Source organism: Camelus bactrianus, chromosome 5, assembly GCF_048773025.1.
Source record: "Camelus bactrianus isolate YW-2024 breed Bactrian camel chromosome 5, ASM4877302v1, whole genome shotgun sequence".
Classification (NCBI taxonomy): Eukaryota; Metazoa; Chordata; class Mammalia; order Artiodactyla; family Camelidae; genus Camelus; species Camelus bactrianus.
Genome location: NC_133543.1, coordinates 54,248,314 through 54,275,434, shown reverse-complemented (window position 1 = coordinate 54,275,434; position 27,121 = coordinate 54,248,314). Strand labels below are relative to the sequence as shown.

The following is a 27,121-nucleotide window of genomic DNA, read 5'->3' as shown; positions in this document are numbered from 1 at the left end:
TCTGGGGCTTCAGAGGGGGAACCAATACAGAGGGAGGTGAGGAATGTTTGGTAAACAAAGAGGTATGTTTGGTAAACAAAGTTTGCTCACCACTTCAGGGAAGTCCCTCAGGTGAAAAAGTTAGCTGGTAATTGCTGGTAAGGGCCCCCTTTCTAATGCAAATTTCCTTTATAAGTGTAGATTTCCCTTTGCCAAAGGGTAACTGCTACTGTCTTCAGAGATTCTTTTGCATCTGCAGTTTCTGAAAAGTAATCAACTCAAAATAATTCTTATACCAAAGAGGCATATTTTAGGGTGGCACATTGGGCTACCTTTTGGTAAGGAAAAGAAAAAATATCCCTAGCATGACCTCTTTAAGAAAAAAATCAGAGCTCTTTATTTTGTTTGGTTTTGTCTTTGCATTTCTACTTACTTTGGTAAATGAGTGGTGGATCTAACAACCAGCTGGGCTTTGGTGGGCTGCCCCTTACCTCCAACCCAGCTTCACTTTGGGAAATTTACAGATTTGCCCAGTATTAAAAGTCAAATCCTAGAAGTACTAAAAGTGATGGAATTTATTTTCACTCCCTTGCCTGTTAATGGTAATGTTTTGGTTTTCAAAAAAGAGAGTATGTATCAATAACCATTGCTTTATTTTTTTATGTTTTTGTGTTCTTAATCATTTGTTTTTACAGTTTTAATGTTTTTTTAAATTATTTTTTATGGGAGGAGGTAATTAGGTTTACTTATTTATTTTTTAATGGAGGTACTGGGAATTGAACCCAGGACTTCCAGCATGCTAGGCGTGGGCTCTACTACTGAGCTATACCCTCCCTGTTTTTTAAACTAGAATCAATGGAAAGTCACTTTTTAATCTTGATACAACATCAATGCTAGGGAGATGCAGAACATATATGTTTTGGATGTGCCTAGATTTTTTTTAGTAAAATCATTTGTTAACAAAATCTGAGATACCCATCCCTTATAGCAGAATGATTGGCAGTGGAGGTTGGGAATAGCTACCTCCTGAGAAATTCTTTTAAGATATGCATAAAATTAAAGAGGGAAATTTTTTGGTTCTTATAAATTGTGTGCTTTTCTCCTGTTTATCTGTCATTGGTTTAATTTTGAGACCCAGCCAGTGACCCTAAGAGGGTCAAGGAAAGCTGTTTCCTCCCCCTATAACATTCATTCTTTCTGTTCTGTAGCTATGACAGCCACCAGTCTTGCAGTGACTGTTGTGAATGGGGCCACAGTGATCTGAATTAAAGATTAAACTATGTTCTACTGCATTCCAATTTGGACAGCACTCTAAATTTTTCTAGATTTTTAGGGAAATCTTTTCACCTCTGTAGAACAGAGATAAGGATGTTCAATGGTGCCGCCAACTCTGAGGCCAGCATTTGTCGCTTGGCTGTAAAGCATTACATAAAGGAAGGACATTGTTACATTTGGTACTTTTCCTGTCTGTGTTTGAGAAACCTGTCTGTGTAAAAATGATGGCTGGAGAGGAGAAGAGGAAGGGTGTTTTCTTTCAAGGAATCCAGCTAAGGAAGGCAGCTCACTGCAGAACACTCTAAAATACAAAGGTTTCCACTCGCATGTAAGTTGTTTTTTATGGAGGACCAAATCACAGTGCTATCCCAAGCAAAAGGAGCTGTCTCTCCTTAAGGACAACAAAAAGCTCTCGAGATAATGACTAGACAAGTGTTATTAATTCATGATTCCCATAATAGACACAATAGCCAGATTCAGGTCGAAATCGCCACCCTTCAGGAACACTTAGCAGACATTCATGGTGAAAAGCTGCCCAGCTAAAGAAACTTCTACAAGACAAAGACAAGGGGAAGAAAAATTGGTAAATGAAACAAAACAAGACAATTCAAGATTTGAGGGGTCTAATTAAACAGTGAACACGATAATGTTTATAAAACACTGGGCCCTAGTAAGCTATAGTTAAACTGTAGTAATAATTATTGCTACTACAGGAGAGAGAAAAAAAGGCAGGAAAAAGGAGTTGGGAAATAATATGGAGGTTCCTCAAAAAGTTAATAGAGCTACCATATAACCTAGCAACTCAGATTCTGGGTATATACCCAAAGCAAATGGAAACATGCTATTGAAGAGAGATATGCATTTTCATTTTAGTACAGCCTTATTCTCATAGCAAAGATAAGGAAATAACCTAAATGTTCATCAGCAGATGGATAAAGAAGATACACACACATGGAATATTATTCAACCATGAGAAAGGCAATCCTGCCATTTGCAATAACATGAATGGAACCTGAGGACGTTATGCTAAGTGAGATAAGTCAGACGGAGAAAGGCAAATGCTGTATGATATCCCTTGTACATGGATTCTAAAAAAGCCAAACTCATAAAAACAAAATAAAATAGTACATAGAGGCTGGGGGATGGAATGATAATGTTAAGAGGATAAACTTGTAACAAGTAGTAAATAAGTCCCACGGACCTAATGCACAGTACAGTGACTATAGACAGCAACATTCTGTTATAATCATCAAACTTACTGAGAGACTAGATCTCAATTATTCCAACTACTAAAGAGAAATGAAAATTGTGATATGATAAATGTTAATTATTACAATAGTAATCATATAACATATAAATGTTATCAAATCAACATGTTGTACACCTTACAGTTATATGTCAAATATTTCAATTAAAAAAAGTTACAGGTGATCCAGTTACGCCAGAACTGTCAAGCGTCTCAGGGTGCAATAGGAACGAAGACAGGTATAGAAAGCTGGTCTTGGCTCTGTCTCCATCCTTGCTGTGGTCTCGAGCACTTGGGTTCAAGGACAGTTAACTGGGCATCTAAGTTCCACACACTCAGAAAGAACAAGTCAGTTCCTGTCTTAAGCTGCTCACAGGTTTCTTTATATTTCAGGGCCTTATGCCTATCTGAAAATTAGTAGGGTTGACTTAAATCAGTGTTCCTCAAACTTGAGCAATGTATGGTATCCTTTTAAAGGAAAAGAGTTACTAAATTTTGTCAGTATTACTAAATTATTTTGGTTATGTGTTACTTAAAAGTAAGCATCACCACCCCAAAAAAAACCTAAACCCCTTACCTTATAGTTGTCATTCAACTAACTATACAATCCAAACAAACTTAAAAACTAAATATAAACAAAATTAAACTTGAGAATATTTATTTAGGTATGAAGAACTTTTTTTTGTTTTGCTTCTTCATTCATAGTTTCATTTTTATTTATTTTATTGAAGTATGGTCTGTTTACAATGTGTCAATTTCTGGTGTACAGCATGTTTTAGTCATACATATAAATACACATATTCCTTTTCGTATTCTTTTGTTATAGGTTACAACAAGATATTGAATATAGTTTCCTGTGTTACACAGTACAAACTTGTTATTTATCTATTTTACATATAGTAGTTAGTATCTGCAAATCTCAACTCCCAATTTATCCCTTTCCCCCCCTTTTCCCCCCTGGTAACCATAAGTCTGTTTTCTATGTCTGTGAGTCTGTTTCTGTTTTGTAAATAAGTTCATTTGTATCTTTTTTTTTTTTTTAAGGTTCCACATATGAGTGATATCATGTGGTATTTTTCTTTCTCTTTCTGGCTTCACTTAGAATGATGATCTCCAGGTCCATCCGTATGGCTGCAAATGGCATTATTTTATTCTTTTTTATGGCTGAGTAGTATTCCATTGTATATATAGACCACAACTTCTTTATCCAGTCATCTGTCGATGGACATTTAGGTTGTTTCTTGAACATTTAGTTAGATATGAAGACTGTGTTTTGAAGTAAAGTTTATTTCCATCATGAGTACAGTGCCCTCACCTACACAATTCTATCACCATTTTCCTCTGTTCAAACTACTGAGAAACCAAACCACTGAATGCAGTGAGTTTTGGCATAAATGCAGTTCATGTGTATTGTTAAGTTTTCCTCTTTTATCATTAGGTCACCGAAGTTATGTTTATGATCTAATTTAGCACAAACAAAAACAGACAAACACTGACATTGTATGGCAGTACATAGGTTTGAGGTGGCCATATAGGTGGTCCAAAATATGCTCATTTTTGTTAATTATTATTGGAATATAAACAGAAAAAAATTTCTTAAAGAACGTGTGACCTTTAGAATACATCCTACCTCAGTTTGAGGAACACTTAGGGACACTACGTCATCCTTAAGTCCTTCCTAGCTCTCAAATTCTACGAACTCTATTCCTACTCTTAAGAAGTTTGTCTTTGATGTTAGTCATAGTAGGTGCTTAATTAAATACTGATTGAAATTGATTACACTTTGGTACATAAAGTTGTCCAATCTATGAAATAAAATACTTTCTAAAACGTTTCCCTAAGCAATAAGAACACTAGGAACATCTTTTGTTCTAATATTTGGTCTTTGACTCTGGTTCCTGACATCAAGCTTCTAAATCCCGCCACCCATTCTCCAAAGGGGAGAGGGGCTGGAAAAGGAGTTAATAATTGATTATGTCTATGTGATGAAGCCTCCATAAAAATCCCCAAAGTGTGGAGTTTGGAGAACTTCTGCGTTGGTGAACACATGGAGGTGTTAGGAGGTGGGTGGTACTCCTGGAAAAGGCATGGAAGCTCTGAGCCCCTTCCCACACACTGTGCCCTATGCATCTTTTCTGTCTGGATGGTCATCTGTATCCTTTATCATATCTTTTTGTAATTAACTGGTAAACAATAAGTAGACTGTTTTCCTGAGCTCTGTGAGTCACTCTAGCAAATTAATTGAACCCAAGGAGGGGACCATGGGAACCTCTGATTTGTAGCCTCTTTGTCAGAAGCACAGGTGACAACCTGGACTTGTGTTTGGTGTTCAAAGTTGAGGGGTGTGCATTGCAGTCTTGTGGGACTGAGCCCTTAATCTGGAGATCTGGTGCTATCTGCAGGTAGATATGTCAGAATCGAGTCAAATTGCAGGGTATCCTTGCTGGTGTGGCAGAATTGCTTAGTGTAGGGAGCAGACCCCACACATCTGGCATCAGAAGTGTTACAAGTGTGATACTAATGTGAGACTAAAGGAGAAACACAGGAGTGGTGTGGCTTTCCTACTCACAGTCTAATCTTGTTTAAAAAGCAAATTTTTTGTCTGTGTAATTTTCTCGGTACAGTTCTTATAAATGCCACATAAAATACTTATTAAATTCAGCAGATTTGCCCTTTTTTTTTTAATGGAAATACTGGCGATTGAACACAGGACTTTGTGCATGCTAGGCATTCACTACCACTGAGCTATACCCTTGCCGTGGTAAACTTATTTGAATACGCCCTTCTAGCAAACAGTGTAGATGAGACATTAGAGGATAAAAATGTGCTGGAAAAGTATGCCTGTACCCTGTTTTAAGAGAGATGATGGCAGCTGCAAGCCCTCGAAGCCCACATGACCATGCTTTCCATCACATGCTGTCCTTACCCTCCTCTCTTCATAGGTCACAGGACCAGGGAGGGTACCTGCCCATTCGGGGGTCTGCTGAGCATCCTGGGCCTTCTCTGTTCTGTGTCAAAAATTTGAGCTGGGCCAAATCGATTCTCTCTCTTTTGGGACTTGGAGACAAGGACTGTGGAAGGAATTTAATAGTTAAAAGTGGGAGTTGCAGCTGAAACCTCATGAAATAGCATGAGGGATGGAAAGCTCTGTGGAAGCAGGCTCGTATGTGGGAGAGCAGCAATCAGATGTTGGTGACACGGAACGCAGCTGCCGTTTGGGGGTAGCTGAGTCAATGATGGTGGAGCCTGTGGGACAAGGATCCCACAACCCCACCCAGGCCCTTGGGGCCACCTTGAATTCTGAGCAGCCCTCCAGCACCAGTCTTTGTGGGGTCCTTCCCTGTCACAGTGCCACTTCTTGAATTACTTTGGTCAAATTGCTAACTTCGATGCTTCAGTTTTCTCAACTGTAGAATGGAGATAATAATAGAATCTACCTCGAAGGTTGAGAAGATTAAAAGATGGAAGGGCTTAGAACTGGGCTTAGCACGTTGTGATCTGTCAATAAATGTTAACTCTAATCATAATTATTCCATGATATGTTTTACATTACAATAAATGTGTGTTTGAACTAGCTAGAATGGGACTCTGATTCTTAAGTGAAAACTCAGTCAAACAAGCAGGTGCTGTTGTTACCCTCTGAGTCTCCTTGGAACTTCATCTGTGTTGGTAAGAAGTCAGGGATTTGTGAAAATTAACCATCTAGCATCGGCTCTCTCATTTTCAGTAAACTCATTTTATTCTTTGATCAGATATGATAGTGATTTGCTGTAATGGGTCAAATTTAAGGAAAGGTCATTATTGAGTGTGTTACATTGAACAATGGAACTAGTAATTTTTAAGACTTTTTTTGTTTTAGACAAAGACAAATAGTTGGGTAAGCTAAGTCCTGAGAATTTCAAGTTCAGAGCCATGAGTGCCTCAAGCAAGGATGAAATGCACACAGTCAGAGGAAGGGGTGGTGTGCAGAAGGAGCCAAAGAACAGAGGAAGAATTTTTCCTGTCTCACAAAATAAAAGATTTCTTTATTTCCATTTTATGTTTCACTGTCTTTTCAAGTTTCTAGTTTAGTCTGTAGGGAAGTGATTTCCCCCTACTTCTGAGACGTTTCTGAATTGACAATGGAAATCAGAGAGAACGCTGGGCCAGTACACAGCACACGGTGATCCCAGCAAACATTTTCCTGACCAAACTGAGCATTAAAATGTATAGACAACTTTATTAGATGTACTTACTCCTTAAAACAAATGTTTTCTCTAAACCACCTCAGAAATCCAGAGGAAACCCACACAAGCCTGATGAAAGAAGGAGGAAATGTAATTGCCTGAATGTTTTGTTTTTAGAAGCGTTTAGTCACACCTACTAATCCACAATGACTCTCCCCATCTCTATGGAGATCTAAGAGGTTCAAATGTACCAAAATAAAATAATTGTTAACTTACAGTTGCCCAACCTCACAAACACCAATTTCACATGTGATGAAACATTTCACAAAGGATGGCTTCCATGAGAACAGGGGAGGGGAGAGCCTAGGCTGGGGCCTTGAGCGCTGCCTTTGCCTGTAACCGGCTGAGCGACTGGGCGGACTCCACTCTTACAGGCTTTGGTTTATTCATCTGTAAGATGAGGGCTTAGAACATCAGCAGATGGTCTTCAAGATGCCTTCCTGCTCTAACACTCAATTGAAGTATGCTCAGGTTCAAATCTTAGATTGTGGGAAAAATATAAAACAAGCAGAAAAGCCAAAGCTCCGGAGGGAGGACGTCATTTTACAGTTAGGGAGTACAGAGATTTTAACGGTGTCTGTGGTAGTCAGCCTGCCGGATGGCCCTGTGGTTCTCACCCCCATATGGAATAGGGCTGACCTGTGCAAATAACAGGATGTTACAGGAAGTGACTGGGTATAACCTAGGCTGGGTCATAAAAGTCACCCTGGCTTTCTCCTTACCCTCTGGGATTTCTCTGGGGGAATCCAGCCACTACATCATGAAGATACTTAAGCAAATGGAAAGACCCACATGAGGAGCAAATGAGACCCCCTGCCAACAACCAGCTCCATGTGAGAGAACCATCTTGGAAGCAGACTCTCCAGCCCCAGTCAAGCCTTCAGGTGGATGCGGCTCCAGTGAACATCTTGACTGACACTTCATCAGAAACCCAAGCCAGAACCCAGCCAGCTACATCATTCCTGAATTCCTGAACTAGGTGAGAATAACAAATGTTTATTCTTATTTTAAGCCACTAAGTTTGGGAGCGATTTGTTACACGGCAGCACATAGCTGTTAGAATGTCTAGAAGAACAATTGTTTTTGTAGTATTTCTATAACACGCACTGGTTACTCACCTTCATTCCTTCTTCACTCATCAGAAAAATTTATCGAGAAACTATTCTGTGCCAGACACTGTACCAGGTAGTAGAAATTCAGGGAAAAGTTTTCCTTATCTTCAAGAAGCTCATACTCTGGAAAGCTGGGAGTGAGGTGGATGGTAGCAAATCATAAATGCTTATAACGGATGCCACTTTGATATCCCTGCTTTAATATTACCTTTTCTGTCTCTGCCAGCGTTTTGAGTACATAAACTTTGTTGTGACTTAAGTGGCCAAAGAGAATGCTCATCAGTTACTGCTGCATGATTGTTTTTGGTTTTACTAAGAATGATCAATACCATCAGCTTCCCCTTTAAATGCTAATGAGTGCTTTAACATAGCAGATGCAGGCATACAGTACCCTGCAAATGAAAATTAGGCACAAAATTAAATCGCTTACACACAGTAAAGGAGCCAGTGTGGACATCTTGAGCCCCAACCAGCTGACAAATCTTGAATTGTCCCTGGACTGTGGTTAAGCCTCCCCCAGTCAGTCAGACTAGCAGCATCTGGCATCAGGAGTGTGCCTGGTGCCTGCGGGTACAAGAAAGAAAAACTGCCAGGTCAGACTTTCAGTAGAACTTTATGTACTTTTAGAAGCAGTCATAGCAGGACTGTAGAGGGGACTAGGATTAGGAACAATTGGTATTCCTTAAAAAAAAAAAACAAACCAAACTTTGTGTTTCTGGAAAGGAAAACCATGTAGTGAGATTCTATAAACGTCTAAGAGCACAATATGTGTGAATTTCTTGAATATACATAATATATTTCTATTCTTTTCATTTCTGTGATAAGCATTTATTGAGGTCCTGTGTTTACAGTGCCATATTAGGTATTCATAATGGAAAATGAGCACGGATCACTGTGATACCAGAGGCTACTTCTTGGGAAAAACAGCATGGCCTTTCCCTTGGGGGAGTTGGCACACCCAGAATCTGCTCTCATTGATAAGCCCCTAAATTTAATCAGTGTCTCAGAGTTGTTTTCAGGTGCCAGCTCACATTGGCAAAGCTCACAAGAGACTGATGTATAAAATCAGAATGGCAATTATTTCAACACTGGAAATTTCACTCTAACATGTATTGGAGACTCCTGTTAAGATCACTTAATGAACATGGGATTAGAACAAGAATTTAGATGATTTGATGGCTTGCTAGCCTGATTAATAAGATAATTAATGCATTCATTCAGCAGACAGATTGAGTACCAACTATGTTTTGGAGATACACTGATAATCAAGACAGGCTCAGTCCCTGCCTTCATAGAGCTGACAGTCTAGTGAGGAATACAGACAAGCACGTTTTGGGGCAACCTTAACAAAGGAGGATACATGTGATTAACCAAATGGTTCTATGTGGACCCATGGGGAAAGGCCTGACCCAGGCCAGGGGATCAGGGAGGGTTTCCTGGAGGTAGTGAGAGCTGGAGGTAGCAGGGAGCTGAAGGATGGCATAGCCAGGCAATGCAGGGGAAGCTGGATGGAGGGAGTAAAAGTTTTGAAGACAAGAGAAAACATGAAGCAATTCATCTTGATTGCTGGGGGGAGAGGCAAACAGTGACGTAGAAAAGGTAGGCAGGAGCCAGATCATACGGCTGTCTCCACAAGTTTATAATTCCCTAGCTGAGCAGACTCTCACATCAGTTTGGGAGGGGCTCTGCTGCACAGTACTGTCCTGCTCACTGGTCTCCACGAGTGATGGGCAGATGGTGCCCTGTGTGAAGGCCCATGTGGACAGTACAGCTAACCTTTTCCTCTGTGGATCACCTTATTTCAGATTCCAAGTCTGATCACCTTATTTCAGATTCCAAGTCCCCAAACCCACCCCTTAACCCTTCCACCGCCTCTAGAAGACTCATGCTCTCTTTGGATTGCTTCATGCCTCCGGTCTGATTTATAAACGTTTTTCAGGCCTGGGAGGCATGGCAGTGTTTGGGGGCCATTCCACTGATGAATTCTTGGAGGTTAGTTATATTTCCCTCTGGTCAAGTTCTTGGGCAGCACTGCAGTGTTCTCACCAAGCACTTCAGGGGAGTGGGAACGCCAGGGTTAAGTAGGGGCAAGGGAGTAGGTGAAAAAGGCCTCCAAGAGGAGCCCAGAACAGGTAAAGTGGCTGGAACTGTGGAGGGAGGGCTTCAGGAAGCAGGATGCCAGCTGGAACCTTGAGGGCTGGACGAGATTCATCTAGATGGTGGGAAGGAATATCTTTGGGAGAACTGAATAAATGGAACATGGGTTATGGAGAGTAAATCAAATCTGAATGAACTATGGGGTCACGAGTCTTCTTCATTCTTTAACTGTCTTGATTTGCTCATGCATTACTTGGCCAGCCAGTCAGTCAAAGGGGAAGGGCAATTGGGTGAGAAGTCATGGGTGCCTGCTACGCTAAAGCCTGGATGATTTGACCGTGGATCTGGCATTTTTGCCCACCTCTGCAATCTCATCAACCAGTTCCAGTAGCAGCAAATAGGCTGAGCTGGGTCCAGGTTTTATGCTCTGACTTCCCCAGGCCATCCTGGCTTAACTGCAGCTTCTCAAATCCAGGGACGGCAGGAGATTTTATAAGCCTCTTAACTGTAGTGCCTCAGATTTAAAACTTCAATGATGTTGCATCCTGAACACGTTGGCACAAGCAAATTATGGCATCTTGTAACTGAGCTGCTTCTGAGAGCCAGAGTTTCAGAAGCATGCCGTATCTGTACCAGCATGCTGAGGTGAAATGATAGGTTATAGAGAAGATACTTAGAAGGCTTATAAAATATTTGGTATTTCCAAACTGGAACAGTTGCAGTTAAGTCAGAGTGCTCTGAGCTATGTCCAGGATGTTTTGAACCTATGACATTTTGACTCTTTTTTGATGGATAAAATACTGTAATCAGAACTATATAACTACTGAGAAATGTTTTTATCAAGAAAGAATGTCATTATATCAACTTAATTCCCTGACATTCTATCTAACATAATAAAATCATTTCCCATTTTTCTATTAAGTTTTTTTTTGTACTGATTTATCCCCCCCATGGGATCAGTTCTTTCCAATGTAAATTTTACAATGAAGACTTTATACACCAATTTTTCTGTTGTTCATACCAAATTTTACCAGTTGCCATTTGTGCTGCTGTGAGTCTTCTTTTGTGGCTATTGTTTCTTAATCCAATTATCCCAGGTCAGATTTTACTGTTCTAAATTTTACTGTGGATACTTTTAAACACTGCAGTTTGATTTTTATTATTTTTATGAACTATACTCTTGACTTGGTTGAAAACAATCTCCAGGTTATATTCATTTCTAAAGTATCCTTGATAAATAATCTCCTGTTCTCCTTTACATATTTGGGACTATTCAGTTATTCAGGTTAGTTCTATAGAATTGCTGCTCATCTAGTGACTGTGCAAAGAGGAAAACATCCTGCTTCATCTGGGCCATGCCTGGAGTAACGACTGCCTCTTTGGTAGCAATCGGTATAGATTTAGCTGTTCCAGATTTGACTGGAAGCCTGCTGATGGTCTACCCTATCCGCACACTTAGAGGTACCCAACTCAAGATATACTTTCTTAATTTGTTTCTACCATAATTTTTTTCTCTTAAATATCCGTGGTGGGTTATTTGTTTGTGTTTTTTGTTTGTTTGTTTTGGCATTATCTCAGCCTCTCGCAACTGATTTAACTTGATAGAAAAAAAAAATCCTGTTAATCCTTGCTCTGTCCTTGACTTACATTCATCTTTCAGCCTGGTAAGCAATTTTTGAATAAGCATCAAAAAAAAAAAAAAAAAAGATAACATCTTATCTTTTTTAATATAACTCTTATATTATTTCTTTATAGACAAGAAGCAGACTCTAGATGTTCTTATTTTTGTTTTGACTGGGAGCATTGATGTGACAAGTGTTTTTTCATGAGATATTATAAAGTGGTCAGTTTTGTGCACTGTTGCAATAACCTCTTTGTGAGCAGCTACGACACTGGCTAGGAATGAGGTCATTAAGTCATTTTACTACCAACTTGCATTCTCTAATCGCTAGCCCAGGAAAGCAAGAAGAGGGGAAACAGCATGAGATGAGCCATCATTGGCACAACACCTTTTAAACTAGAGTCTTAAATAATTCCCTAGAATGCATATTTTGTTTAATAATGAAAGCCATACTTTGTGTTCCCATCAGAGTGACTCAGTTATGACTCTGCTTAGCTACTTATCCAAAAATTCTAATCAGAGAAAATATTTTGTTGCTTATTTGGAAGCAGCATGCTATTAAGATAGCATACTTTGTATTAGCCCACTTTTTAAAAAATTTAACCATGAACAAAGGACAAAGCGGAAAAAAAAATTGAAAACGGACTATGGTTGATATAAGCTTTGTGAGAATGGATCACAGTGGAGCTTAAAACCTTAGAAGCTGGTTATCCATGGCAGAAAAGAGGACCTCGCTGTCTGATGTCACCATTTCCCATCTCTTCTGCTTGTAAATGCAGATGGCAGACAATAAGAGTTATACAGTTGAGTGGTTGGATTGACGTTTGGGTCACAGTTTCTTTTGCAAGTAAAGGTCATTTCCTATAACCTTGACTTTAATGATATACAGATACAGTTTTCCCCACCAGGCCCCAGGCACTGTAATAGAGCAGGGCAGCTACTCTGGGAATATACACACGTACTTGATGACTTGATGACGGGTTTCTATTAAAAGAGAACTCAACCCCACAGAATTATCAGTGTGTCATGTGGGTTTCTGCAGAGCACTGAGAATCCTATGCAGGGCAGAGGACACTTGATGTTCAGGGCTAGTGAATGTTGAACAGAATCTTGGAATATATTGAAAGTAACATTTATTCATTTGACATACAAGTTTGTTGCCACCTGACTTTTTGACTTGTAAAATACAAGAATTTCCCAAGCTGGCTCCCACAATTCCTGTCCTAAACTGCAGGCAGTTTCCTCCCACCCACACCATGCACCTCTTTACCCGCCCAGCTGCTTAGAGCTTTGGCTGCAAGGATGGTATTTACTGTCTTGCTCTAACAAGGATGTTGGTAATTTTAAATTTCTCTGGCTTTTAGCTTGTGACGTTATTACCCTGTTCTGTTTTCTTTTAGACTTTAGAGTTCTGACAGCCCAAGAGGACTTTATAGATTGTTGTCTCCCCCTCTTAGCTCCTCCTTTGGTAAAATGTAGAAAATTAATATTCGAGGGCAGTCTGTGGGAGTATTGGGAAAGAAAGAACTACAAATCTGCTAGGTAGCTTGGGTTTTGGTTTCTGATGAGTCTTAATGAATGGGATATATATCACAATCAATATTAAGTTCAGTAACTTTTTTATTGCCTAGAAATGAAGAGCCAAATCAGTTCAGCTCTGATGGTTATAAAAACCCAAATATCTTACTAAAATAAATAATAACCAGCAGTGTGGAGATTGGCTAAGGCAAGTGAGGCACTTGCCTTGGCCACAAAATTTGAGGAGGCATTAAAAAAAAAAAAACAAACCTCTGCCTCAGTAATCAAGACAAATGATATTCTAAGGCAGTATTTTTTTGTTTGTTTTTGTTTTGGGTTTTTTTGGGGGGGGGATTAGGTTTCTTTATGTATTTTTAAATTAATTTTTTACTTTATTTTTTAGTGGAGGTACTGGGGATTGAACCCAGGACCTTGTGCATGCTAAGCACACACTCTACCACTGAGCTATACCCTCCCCCAAGGCAGTATTTTTAAAAGAGAAAATTAATGCAAAAAATTCATGATGAACAAAATATCAAAAATTTAAATACAGACAGGATCAGTAACAGTGCATTGCCAAGCCATACTGGAGCCTTAGACAAAAGGAAAAATCAGTAATACTGACCTTGTCTTTATCTAGAATTTCAATTTTTTCTTTATCACAAATTTTTGCATTGATTTTCATGTATGTAAATATTGCATGAGAATAGTATTTATCTTGATTAATGAGCTTTTTGGTTCCCCCTTAAATTTTGTACCTAAGATGAGTGCCCCATTTAAGACAAGTTTCTCCATTTAACCTTACCCTCTTCTAACCAAAACGGCAGCGGTTAGGGTAATAAGATGGTATAGTCCCTCCTCTAAAGGTGTTAACTCAGGGCAAAGAATACATAGAGTTATGTTTAAATCTAGTTCCCTACACTGGATGACCCACATCCATCACTTTGGGTCTGTTTTGGCTATAGTCTCACTTAGAAGGTATTTCCCAAATCCAAAAAATGGAAACGTCGTCTTTTGGTTAATTCTACCGGAAGGCATCACGTTGTCAAATTCTATTACATTAAGAAAAACCCTGCTAAGAAAAACTCAACTAGCTCAAATCATCAAAAGTTTCTCTTTCCACGGTAGTTTCCTCTGGGCCTCTCTCTGGTGGTCTTGGCAGGGGAGGGCCTGTGGGGCTTCTTCCGGTATTCCACCTTTGTCCATCCCCCTTCGCTGACCTTGCCCTCCTCTTCCCCGGCTCTTGAGTTCGTGTCAGTGCACAGAGGCATCCCTGGGATGGTCCTGGGCTGATGGGGGTCATTTGGGCTTCTCTTCAAGTCAGGTGACTGGTGAGCATTGAGGGCTGACTGAGAAACCCTGGAGAATTTTCCAGAGTATCTTTCTCTTGAAGGTGTGGAAGGCTGACTTTTCCCACTGTATCTTCCTCTGGGAGAAGAATTGAGTGATAGGCTACCACGATCGTATTTGTTCCTGCTTCTACCTGAGTATCGACCCCTCTCTAAAGAGTTGGCAGTATTAAGACTGGAAAAGCCACTATCCCTGGAGTTGAGATGCAGAGAAGAAAAGTTTTTGGTCAGTCCATACTGAGTAGGAGAGGAGCTTCTGGACTGGTTTACAGGTGTAATCTGTTGATACTTAATGGGCACCTGGGTCCGCCTCACAGCAGCAGCGTAGGAGTCCTGGTCATTGAAGTAGGGGAAGAATTGTGACCCGAGGATGGGGTTGCTCTGGGAGCGCTGTAAAGAAGTGTTGGATGCAATCTGCCGCATCCTGAGGGTATCTAACCACTGGCAATCAGCACCTGCAGAAGAAATGGAAATGAGCATCTTTGAAGCCACAGTAAAGCTGCATGCCTAATTCATAAGCCTGTCTCAGGATAATTCAGCCTGTTTGGGAAGCTCTAAGCTTTACCATTCATAGGAATTCTAGGCTCAGTGTAAGGACATTTCCTTTATTATTATAAATAATTCCTAAAAAATACGGGCACTTACACTTACTGAATTTATGCTATATGGAGACACTGTTCCAAAGGGTTTCCTTACGGTATCTCATGTAATCCTCCAAAAATCTTCTCAGGTCAGTACTAATACCATTCTATAAATGAGGAGAACCAAGCTTGAGAGATCAAGTAATTGGACCCATGTCACTCAGTTAATAATCCCAGGTCCTTCTGCATCAAAATTCCATCTTCTTTCCACTTAGCCATGTCATTGCTTCTAGAAATTGATCTTTAAGTGTGTTTAGATGGCAGAGGCATGTTTAGTAAACAAAAAGCTTTTTTTTTTTTCACCAACCAGCACTTTTAAATCCTCAAGAACCCTAACTGCAGATGAAAGAAATTGGGTTCTAATGGCTGAGACAGCTTAGAGATTGGGAGAAAGACAGTTCATCTCTCCAGAGGAGAGATTCCTGAAGTTCAAGAATAAGAAATGTTTTCTGCATGAAAAAAATAAAGCTTGATGGCGAACAGGAAGAAATTATGGTAAAATAAAATGGTTAATTAACGAGCCATTTAGGAAGCTATATTTCAATGAGTAGGCAAGTTCCTCACACCTAGGATCCTCTCTGTCTCCCCCAGGGCCTGAATCGCCCACATTCTCCAGTTCCCCAGAGTCTTCCTGGAGCTACTCCCACCCTGCTTGTGCAGGTGAAGCTTCGGGGGAGAGACAGAGCATGCTCACCTCCCTCACTGCTCTGCCCAGTTGACCCATGCCTCTCAGGTGAGTGACTCGTCCAGATACAGGCGACCTCCTGGGTTCAGACGTTCCTCACAGGCTTCATTCAGCCATCATATGCCCTCTTTCCTTCACTTTGACTTCTCTGAAATCTTAGCCCCCAACAGAACCTCGATTCTGTTTAGTGTCCAACCCCTCTATGAGGCCATGGGCCTCGGGGAAGCTGACCACATTCTGGCTCTAAGGCAGACTCTGATGGTCTAAGCCAGGTATAGCGATGTTGTGTTTAGGACTGGACAAGTCGCTCAGCTCTGGCCAAAGTGACCTGAAAGGTAGTCTGCAGGGTGTTTCTAAGCAAGTCTTTCTCACTCCTGCACATGAGTGACCTCCTGTTTCCTGTGGGCGTTATCCTATCTTTACGTGATGATTGTGGACACGAGCGGAGCTAGGCTGAGGGCAAAGGCAACACGTTAAGGATGGCAAAGTGGAAAGAAGGAAAGGCTCACTTCGCATCCTTAACGTGGCTGAGCGGTTTATCCTACTGCACCTGGAGCCCAGCTTACCTTTGGACTTCTTGTTATGGAAGACAATACATTTCATTATAGTTAAAATCTGTGGTTTAAGAACTTGAGAATAAGAAAGAAAATAACCAAATCAACTGTGTTGACCAGCATGCTGTCAAAAACCAAATGCTGGTAGTTTTAGAGTACTGTCCAGGATCTGGGGGCCCTTGGTTGGTGGGCATTTAAAAACACCTAGGCTGCTTGGCAAGCCAGTCCTTAAGGTGAAGACACAGAGCGAGGCTCTCACAACTGGTGACACTAGCGAGCGGGGCACTTGGTTTCCATGCCACCAAAGAACCTTCTCACAGGGCTTCTCAAGTGTATTTTCTTATTGGGGGAGAAAAAGGCACTGATCATAGAACATGTATTTCTGGTCTGATTAGCAGATGTGTTTCTCTTTCCTCCCTTCCTCTTTTACCTTTATTTTCCCCCTCCCTCCTCTCCCCTATCTTTCTTTATTTTGTTTGGGGCGGTGGGGGGGGTGCTAATTAGGTTTATTTATTTATTTATAAATGGAGGTACTGGGGATTGAACCCATGACCTTGAGTATGCTAAGCACACACTTTACCACTGAGCTATACCCTCCCCTTGCCTTCTTACTCTTTGATGGATCTGTGGTGCACAGGACTCAAGAGGCTGCCCCAGCAATAGCGATCGCAGTGATTTCATGGGAATGTTTGTTGGACGTGGAAGGTGATTCTTATCTTTAGCTACAATTTTGGACACTAAATCTATATCATGTGTATAAATATACATGCATATTTTTATTTACCAATATAACATAAAGAACATTAATTTTCATCTTCTATGATAGTTATCCCAAAGATTGAACTTTGTTATAACATGCTCTTACTCATAAGCCCATAAATACTCCTTTCCATATAATCTGTTTATGAAGCCAATAGTCTGCAAATAGAAAAAGGAAGTATTGTATCAGTTCACAGACTGACACTTACCCTGGTGTGAGAATCTGACTTCTCGGCTTTGGAAGCCGTCTGGTGCACGGCTGACTTACCTGAGTCAGACCTGCTCCCAGGGTTGCCGTCTGAGCTGGGGAATAACGTCTGAATGGCAAGCTGGACGGCTTTCACTTCATCCTGAGGTTTCGTTCTACTCCACTGAATCAAATGGATGTGTTTCGTGCTTTTTGGAGCTCTCACATCGCTCTGTTTAAAAACAAAACACACACACAACCAGACATCCACATGCTTATAAAATAGGAAGGAAAGGAAGGAAAATCAGGTTATCCTATCCCTTCAGTGTAACTCCTTAGAACACTATCATAATGCGCTAGGTAAGATATTTGCACGGTTTGCCTCAACATGTAACCTGATTAGAAGAAAAATTTTAACCGCTTTATTGCTTAGTGGATTATAGTAGTAGTAGTTAAAAAGGTAGTTTTTATTTATTCCCAGAATTTATTATAGTTGGCAAGTCTCAAATTACCTCTTTGTTTAATAAATAATGAAAAACAACTTGGCTTTTGCTTACAGAAGTTGAAAACAGATATTTTGTTGAATAAACAAAAATCTGGCCACTATTTTGCCCAAGACTGCCTGTGATCACCTGGGTGATGGGGTGAGAGTAGGTAGGCTGGCGGGACTATTACCCCCATGGAGGGCGCGGGGTAACAGATGCCAAAGTGAGGCAGGAGAGCGTTAAGAATAAGGATTAGAACAAGGAGGACACTAGATCGAGACACACCACTTTCCTTGTCCTATGACCCCCCCCATCACTAGGTGACACAAATCAGATTAGATTGAAGAGCCTCTCAGGATTTGATAAGTTTATGACAATAAACAAAACAACAACAACAAACACAACCCTGAAGTGGGACACAAGTAGCATAGCAAATCGTCATGGAGTCTGAGGAGGAGGCGGGAAAGGCAGGGGAGAGAGCAAGAGAAGGAAGGACGTGGAGTGGTGTGTCTCCAGCCCAAAGGTAGGCAGAGGTGAACACTGACTATGTGACCGTCCAGTTACTGAAAAGAAGGCTTTTCCTTGGAACTGGGGACTGGTCAGCAGGCTCCAGAACAGTCCAGATTCCAATACCAATTAACTTCTTAGGTTCAGTGCCCTGCAAGCAACACCTTGACAAAGAATGCTGCTTCCCAGGTGCCTCATCCCGGACGAACAGCGCAGCCTGGCTGGTGAGGATAACTCACTGCTATTCATCCTAACTGGCTTCCAGCATCGCGCTGCCCTGGGTAAGGGGACTGGCCAGGGTTTGGATTGCTAATGTTAATGTTAAGGTGCTGAACCCTGGCAGCTCAGAAGCCCATCCCAATGCAGCAGTGCATGAAGTCCAGTTTGTGGCTGACTTCCTTCACCTTGCTGCTGGGAAAGGAAGAGCTAGGGCAGCTGAAGAAGAGCGGAAACTGTATTCACAGTCAGGGGACCTGGGTGTGATTCCACCGACTCTGTCTTGACAGCCTAAACTCTGGGACTCCCTTCCATCTCTCCGTTTTGCCTAGCTACCAAGTGAAAACGGTGCTCCCTTATCTTTGAGTATTTGCACAAAGTTAATGAGCTAACACAGGTTTAAGGTGGTCTTGTGCTTAGGTCATGGTAGATCCTGACTAAATGTTTTTTGAATGAATAAGTGAATGAACAAATGAAGTGCATGTCTTATTGACGGTGGGTGCACATTAATATCTCCAAGTGTGCCGAGACTGTGCGACACCTGTGTCCTTCCAGCCCCATCCTTCAGGGTTTCACTATTTTGTGAAGCAGATGCCCACCCATGAGATTTCTTGCTGATTTTTAAAACAGTAGATCTTTCTAAGCAGTAGACTGCTTCAAACACCCATTGGCTTCCCACGGTGCTTACAGTAAATCCAAACTCCTTGCGGGGCCCCAGCCCCATCCCTGGCTCTGTGATGGGCCCTGCCCACCCTGCCAACTTTGTCCCGCCCGCTGTGCCTCAGGAACTTGCACTGGCCTTTCTTCTGCTGTTTCTTGCCGCCTCCCCCTCAGAGAAGGGGCCTTCCCTGACCACCCAATCTAATGCCCCACGTCTCACTATTTTCTGGTTATCACTCTCTGACGTTACCTATTTATTTGTTACCTATTTATTATCTATACCCCCCCTCCACTGGAGTATAAGCCTCCTTGAGAAGGTATAGATTTAGTCTATCCTAATCACAGAATAGCACCCTTGGGCAGGTATTTGTTAAATGTCTGAATTTTAACTTTAATAGCACATTTTTCTAAAGTATAACTTTTTCCTTTGTCCATATACAAAATACATGGAATTTGGCTTTGATAGATCATCCTCTCCTTACCCCCAGGTGGTAGCAGAAGTTGTACTCTGTCCTTGTGAAGAATCACTGATCTGGGGGTGGGGGTATAGCTCGGTAGTAGAGCGCGTGCTTAGCATGCACAAGGTCCTGGGTTCAATCCCCAGTACCTCCATTTAAAAAAACATAAATAAACCCAATTACCCCTGCCCCCCAAAAAAGAATCACTGATCTACCCTCACCCTTAAACTCTAAGCATCAAGACGGCAACACTCTGTTTGGCTGGTCACTGTTCGGTGTCCCGGGTACCTCACACATGCGTACGTACGTGGTGTGTAGAGGGGGCTCAATCGCTAGGTGATGAATGAATGAATTACTCCCTCAGTCTCCAGGTAGGTGTATCCTGTTCTCATTCCTTCCCAACACTCTGTTAGAGTAATTACATTGATCTTCCTATATTCATGTTGATTAAATAGTTTCTTTTCCAATAACTTTTAAGTACTCTGAGGGGAGCAAATAAATCTCTACTGGGAAACTGATGCTGAGGCCACCAGCCACCCCCCACAAACTTACCTCGTATGTGACAGTGCATTCTACAGTCTGATTTTCCATTATTCCTACCATCCACTTCTCCATTACAAACGGGGGCTGAAAGACAAAAGTGGGATGGTGTAATGCCGTGACACAGCCCACCCTGCTACGGTGTCAGTTTCTGAGGCCGGCTTTGCTGTACACAGTTGGCAAAGAGGGTCTGAGGCTGGGTTACCATGAAAGCCATAATGTCAGATTACGAGGACAGTCATGTTGGTTCACACGTAATTACTCACAAAAGGGTAATGTCTGATGTTTTGGGTTTTGGTTTTCATAAGACATCTTTTCATATGTTTGTGGACAACCAAGACTACCTGTTTACCATCTTCTCTTTTCTGATACATCACTCAAGTAACTCATGCTAATGTTTTGAAGCCTCAGCAGAAAGCCTTAAAAATATAAGAAGACCCAAAGTGCCTTTTTTTTTTTTTTTTTGGTACAAGCAGTGGCTGGTTCAGCGGCTTCAATAACCGCTCTGCTTTCCGGCTACGTCAGGCTCTCCAGCACAGCTGTGGGTGCCAGTGAAACTGCGGAGATGTTTCCCCACTGTATTAAAATATAGGAGTAATGAAGAAGCCTGTGCTTTGGATCCTATTTTAAGTTTGATAAAAATGGTCTTTATTAGAAGTGAATAGCCACTCTCTTCCCTCCCCCCGCAACCCTTCATTTCAGGTTTAAGGCTGCAAATGACTGGACTGGCCAGGAGACGAGACAGGCAGAAAGCAAATGCAGAAGAGATTTAACTGGGCTCTTCATGTTTTTTAAACAAGAGAAAAACAAAGACAAGTTTATTAACATATATAACTCATGTATACATGGGAGATACCCAGGGGAAAATGAGGAAGTCAAAGAATTCAGGATTAAATGCCATTTTAATAGAGAAAGGGGAAGTAGGGGATGTAGGCCTCTCAGGGGAGAGTAAATGATCTTTAGGAAGAATAAATGGGCCCTTAGAACAGACAGGAGGTAGGATAGTTTGTGACAAAGTTGGTCTGGGTGTAGAGCAACTTCTAGTCTTTCCTGTGGCAAGAACTGATCTTCCCTGTTTTTTTTTTTTTCCTTCTTTAACGAATTTTTATTGTTTCTGTTGATGTTAAAAAGTTCTACAGATTTTGAATGGTCTGCTTCAATCTTAATTTTCTTACAAGTTCTGTTAACATTGGTGCGTGATTTTGCAGAAGATACGGTGCCTCTGGAATGCACATATGGCCTTAGAACAAAAACACATGTATTCAGCTTTATAACTCCACCCTGTTATTTTTTACTGCGAGTGACTTCCTTCTGTTAGCAGGCAAAGATTTGGATCTTGCTTCTCAGTGACACTGAAGCCACAAGTAACTGGCAGCAACAAGAGATGGCACAGGTGGGGAGGAAAGAGAAAGTGTGTCTAGTCTCCAAGACATCAAAACTCAGCACATCCCAACAGAGTAAGGGAAAGAAGAAAGTAGATCACAACTGTTACGGGTAAGTAACACCGTTGATGACACCACTGACATAACTTCCAGCTACTCGGGGCAATCCAACAATGAGTGTCAATATACTTAATGAATAGGCTTGTCAATTAGAAGGACTTGGGCGGTGAGCAGCCTTATGCCTGGGAAGGGAACGCATTTGCAAGTTTAATGCTGTGGCTTTGAAGACTTTCACTTCCCCACTTATGTTTGTACCATGGCTCTTCTTTGCTGCCAGCCCCAGTTTCTTCACTGAAACCAAATACACAGTCAATAGTGCGCTAGAGTTGATGGCTGTGTGAGGTTTAGGGTGACTGTCCTATTGACATCATGGTTATTTACCTGAGTGCTGACCTTCTACAATTGAAGTATATATATATTTTTTAGTGGCTAAATTGTTATTTATTTCTTATTTTTTAAAATTGACATGCAATTGGTGTACAATGTTAGATTCATGTGTACACCAAAGCAATTCAGTTATATATATAAACATACATATAAATAGATTTTTCAGATTCTTTTCCATTATATGTTATTACAAGAAATTGAGCTTAATGGAAAAAAATATGAAAACGAATATATGTATGTATATGTAAGACTGAGACACTGTGCTGTAAAAAAAAATTTTAGTATATTTAGTATATATTTCCCTGTGCTATATAGTAGGTCCTTGATGTCTATTTTATATATTGTAATGTGTATCTGTTAATCCCAAATTCCTAATTTATCCCTCCCCTTCCCTTTTCCCTTTGGTAACCATAGTTTGTTTTCTATGTCCATAAGTCTATTTTTGGTTTGTAAATAAGATTTATATCATTTATTCAGATTCCATATATGAGTGATATCGTACGATGTTTGTCTTTCTCTGTCTGACTTACTTCACTTAATGTGATAATCTTTAGGTCCACCTACATTGTTGCAGATGGCATTGTTTCATTCTTTTTAACGGTTGAGTAATACTCCTGTGTGTGTGTGTGTGTGTGTGTGTATGTATGTATGTATACCACATCTTCTTTATCCGGTTATCTGCCAATGGACATTTGGGTTGTTTCCATGTCTTGGCTATTGTAAATAGTGCTGCTATAAACATTGGGGTGCATGTGTCTTTTTGAATTATATTTTTCTCTGGCTATATGCCCAGGATCATACAGCAAATCTATTTTTAGTTTTTTAAGGAACCTCCATACTTTTTTCCATAGTGGCTGCACCAATTTACATTTGCACCAACAGTGTAGAACGGTTGCCTTTTCTCCGCATCCTCTCTAGCATTTATCGTTTGTTGACTTTTTAATGATGGCCATTCTGACTGGTGTGAGGTGAGGTATCATTGTAGTTTTGATTTGCATTTCTCTAATAATTAGTGATGTTGAGCATCTTTTCATGTGCCTGTTGGCCGTCTGTATGTCTTCTTTGGAGAGATGTCTATTTAGGTCTTCTGCCCATTTTTTGATTGGGTTGCTTGTTTTTTGTTCTTGTTTTTTTTTATTAAGCTGTATGAGCAGTTTGTGTATTTTGGAAATTAGCCCCTTGTCAGTCACATCATTTGCAAATATTTTCTCCCATTCTGTAGGTTGTCTTTTCATTTTGTTTATGGTTTCCTTTTCTGTGCAAAAGCTTTTAAGTTTAATTAGATCCCATTTGTTTATTTTTGTTTTTGTTTCCATTACTCTAGGAGATGGATCCAAAGAAATGTTGCTGTGATTTATGTCAGAATGTTCTGCCTATGTTTTCCTCTAGGAGTTTTATAGTATCTGGTCTTACATTTAGGTCTTTAATCCATTTTGAGTTTATTTTTGTATATGGTATTAGAGAATGCTATAATTTTGTCTTTTACAGGTAGCTGTCCAGTTTTCCCAGCACCATTTGTTGAAGAGACTGTCTTTTCTTCATTGTGTATTCTTGCCTCCTTTGTTGTAGATTAATTGACCATAAGTGCATGGATTTATTTCTGGACTTTCTATCCTGTTCCATTGATCTATGTGTCTGTTTTTGTGCCAGTACCATACTGTTTTGATTACTGTAGCTTGTAGTACAGTCTGAAGTCAGGGAGCATGATTCCATTCTTTTGCAAGATTGTTTTAGCTATTCAGGGTCTTTTGTGCTTCCATACAAATGTTAACATTTTTTGTTCCAGCTCTGTGAAAAATGTCATTGGTAATTTGATAGGGATTGCATTGAATCTGTACATTGCCTTGGGTAGTATGGCCATTTTAACAATATTGATTCTTCCAGTCCAAGAAGTTTCCATTTGTTTATGTTGTCTTCAATTTCCTTCATCAGTATCTTACAGTTTTTGGAGTACAGGTCTTTTGCCTCCTTGGGTAGATTTATTCCTAGGTATTTTATTCTTTTTGATTTGATGGTAAATGGGATTGTTACCTTAACTTCTTTTTCTGATATTTCATTGTTAGTTTATAGAAATGAAACTGATTTCTGTATATTAATTTTGTATCTTGCAACTTTACCAAATTCATTGGTGATCTCTAGTGGTTTTCTGGTAGACTCTTTAGCATTTTCTATGTATAATATGTCATCTGCAAACAGTGACAGTTTTACTTCTTTTCCAGTTTGGTTTCCTTTTATAACTTTTTCTTCTCTGCTTGCTGTGGCTAGGACTTCCAAAACTATGTTGAATAAAAGTGAGAGTGGGCAACGTTGTCTGATTCCTGATCTTAGAGGAAATGCTTTCAGCTTTTCACCATGGAATATGATGATTGCTGTGGGTTTGTCATATATGGCCTTTGTTTTATTGAGGTATGTTCCCTCTATGCCCACTTTCTGGAGAGTTTTTATCATAAACAGATGTTGAATTTGAAGTCTTTAAATGCATTTTTTCAGCATAATTGGACAGAACTGACTTTTCTGTTTTGAAGAGAAGCTAAGCTTTCTCTAAGTCTGTCTTCAGTGTTTTAATGGGCATGCTCAACCCCTGACCCCAAAGTAGTAAGATGCTGTCTGGCCACTCCAGGAATTCACAGGTGTGAACTCAAGGAAGCCACAAGGACTTTAATGCGCACCTCACAAATAATCTCATCTCAGTCCTTCAAGAAACTGAACACAACCAAGAAAGACTTTCTCCTGACAAGTTTTTACAAGTTTAAAATGACCCAGAATTTGAGGTAAATATTTTCATTATTAGCATTTTCTTTCCTTTAATCAATGACAGAATACACATAAAGAAATGTAGAAGAAAGTTTAAAAAAAATTAGACAACACTTCTTTGTGGTACTTTTTAGTTCACACAGCATAAGTGGAATTTTAACAAAAAAAACTATTATCTCAATCTGCTAAATAAAATGTGTCTTTCAACAGCCAGCTTGAGGCTGAGCTCATGTGAGCATCACAAACACAAAAGTACACTGCTGGGGTATTTTAATGTCTTTGTTTGAGATCTGTGAATTCAAAAAAGCTTTTAAGCTGTAAATAGAACCCTACCTTTGTCATCTTTAAAATCTCTGCATCAGGTAGGTTAGTGTTGAATGTCACATCTTTGATGTAGGTTATTGCAATTTCATCCCCATCCATCTCCATATACATTTTCCACTTACAATCCTGGAATTAAAAGCAAAATTATAGAATTTGAGAAAGGAAAATAATTTTTTTTTAGTCTCAATGTTTTATAACACATGAAGTATTCTAAATGAAGTATTATTGGAGTGTGTTTTTTAAGGACATGAAATTAGATCTCTTTATATCTCTAAATAACCCCCAGGTGGGGCAGTCTTGCGATACCATTTATCAGTCTAAGTGTTCTATTATAGGAGTTGCAAACTCAACATCCTAAAAGGAGCCAGGCAGATAAAAATGAGTGAAGCCAGGCAGTTTCATTATAGAGCCTTAAATTGTAACCTTTCAAAATAGACCCGTTAAATTTACATACTGGACATTGTAGGAATATTTTTCCACTGACACAAAGAAATGCAGTCTTCACACTTTTTTTTTTTTTTAAATGTAAGACCCTCTGGATCTACCTTTCACTTTTCCAGTATCGACAATGACATAGGTTCAAGAAATAGCTCCCTTTCTTCTTAACAGGAAATGTGAGGCTGCATAGCTGTTGATAGTTGGCCCAAGCACTGGTGGGTTATGGGAAGGGTTAGGGATTCTGGAGGTCTAAGGAGCAACTGCCCTAAAGGCACAGCCATCACTCAGCTTCTGTTAATTTTTCCCATGTGGGAATATAAGCCTAGGCTTGCTGGGTCATGAAAAGTTGGATATCTGATTTGTAAGAGAAACCTTGATTTTTTTTTTTAATGACGGTATATTTATTAAATTTTCAGTAAGCCACAATGTAATGAAAAAGTGCTCTACACCATTAGTCACCAGGGGAATATAAAGTAAAACCACAATGAGATATCACTGTATACCCACCAGATGGCTAAGACTGATAACATCAAATGTTGGCTGTGATTTGGAGCTACTGGATTGTTGGTGGGAGTGTAAATGGCAAAATCACTTTGGGAAAAGTTTTGGTAATTTATTGTGAAACTGAACTTATACCTATTCTATCCCAGAAAGTCTACTCCTAAGTAGTTACTCAAGACAAAAAAGACTTTTATTGTTGTGAGCAGCTTTATCGTAGTAGCTAAAAAATTGGAAACAAAGTGTTTGTCAACGGGAGAATGGATGAACTGTGGTAATTGCATGGAATGGAATATTACCCAGCAATACAAAGGAACAAATGATTGATGCATGCAACAACAGGGATAAATCACAAAAGCATTCTAGTGAATGAAATCTTTATATATATATTCCTTTTCATTATAGGTTATTACAAGTTATTGAATATACTTCTCTGTGCTGTATCATAGGACCTTGTTTATTTTATATAGTAGTTTGTATCTGCTAATCCCAAACTCCTAATTTATCCCTTCCCCTCCTTCTCCTTTGGTAACTGTTAAGTTTGTTTTCTATGTCTGTGAATCTGTTTCTGTTTTGTAAATAAGTTCATTTGTGTTGTTTTTTCAGGTTCCACATATAAGTGATATCATATGATATTTGTCTTTTCTCTGTCTGGCTTAACTTCACTTAGTATGATAATCTCTAGGTCCACGCATGTTGCTGCAAATGACTTTATTTCATTCTTTTTTTTATGGCTGAGTAGTATTCAATTGTATATCTAGTAAGTGAAATCTTATACAAAAAAAAAACATACTTAGGATTCCATTAACATGAATTTCTAGAACAGACAAAACTAATCTACTGTGGAAAAGTGGTTGCGGCTTCAGACAGGGATTGACTGGGAAGGGGCATGAGGGGGTTTGCTGGGGGCACTGACACTCTATTAATCGGGGTTTGGGTTATATAGGTATATGCATTTGTTAAAACTCAGCAAATGTATGTGTGTATACATTTAAGATGTGTGCATTTCGTATTGAACGCTAGCATATGGAAGTATTTAGGAGAGAGTGTACTGATATCTGCCAGTTACTTTGAAATGCATCAAAAAATAAGGGTTGATGAACAACTAAAAGGATATATATACATATGGAAAGATGTGTAATAAAGCAAGTTGAATAAAATAT

General features: G+C 39.9%; 1 protein-coding gene, 1 long non-coding RNA gene and 1 other non-coding gene across 15 annotated transcripts in view; 1 reads left to right on the top strand and 2 right to left on the bottom strand.

The window, feature by feature from the left end:
* The window catches only part of LOC141577712 (uncharacterized), a 79,849-nt gene that overhangs the window by 33,395 nt on the left and 19,333 nt on the right, over window positions 1-27,121 (top strand). For 6 of the 11 annotated variants that reach the window (XR_012507033.1, XR_012507031.1, XR_012507025.1 and 3 more), the window contains exons 4-7: window positions 7,477-7,705; window positions 15,656-15,797; window positions 18,383-18,522; window positions 21,434-21,609. This is a non-coding gene — a long non-coding RNA (uncharacterized LOC141577712). Of the gene's footprint in view, window positions 1-7,476; window positions 7,706-15,655; window positions 15,798-18,382; window positions 18,523-21,433; window positions 21,610-24,564; window positions 24,716-27,121 lie in introns of all 11 variants that reach the window. The other 5 variants (XR_012507030.1, XR_012507026.1, XR_012507029.1 and 2 more) reach the window with 5 other exon arrangements.
* MAP3K20 (mitogen-activated protein kinase kinase kinase 20) overlaps window positions 12,673-27,121 on the bottom strand; it is a 156,566-nt gene continuing 142,117 nt past the window's right edge. For all 3 annotated transcript variants that reach the window (XM_074363894.1, XM_074363895.1, XM_074363896.1), the window contains exons 17-20: window positions 25,032-25,148; window positions 20,128-20,202; window positions 17,331-17,481; window positions 12,673-14,878 (exon numbers count right to left, since the gene is read on the bottom strand). In XM_074363894.1, coding sequence (XP_074219995.1) covers window positions 14,178-14,878; window positions 17,331-17,481; window positions 20,128-20,202; window positions 25,032-25,148 — 1,044 coding nt within the window. In that variant the 3' untranslated portion in view covers window positions 12,673-14,177. The remainder of the gene's footprint in view (window positions 14,879-17,330; window positions 17,482-20,127; window positions 20,203-25,031; window positions 25,149-27,121) is intronic.
* On the bottom strand, window positions 13,478-13,550 carry TRNAA-AGC (transfer RNA alanine (anticodon AGC)). Its single transcript has one exon. It is a non-coding gene; the product is annotated as a tRNA-Ala (tRNA).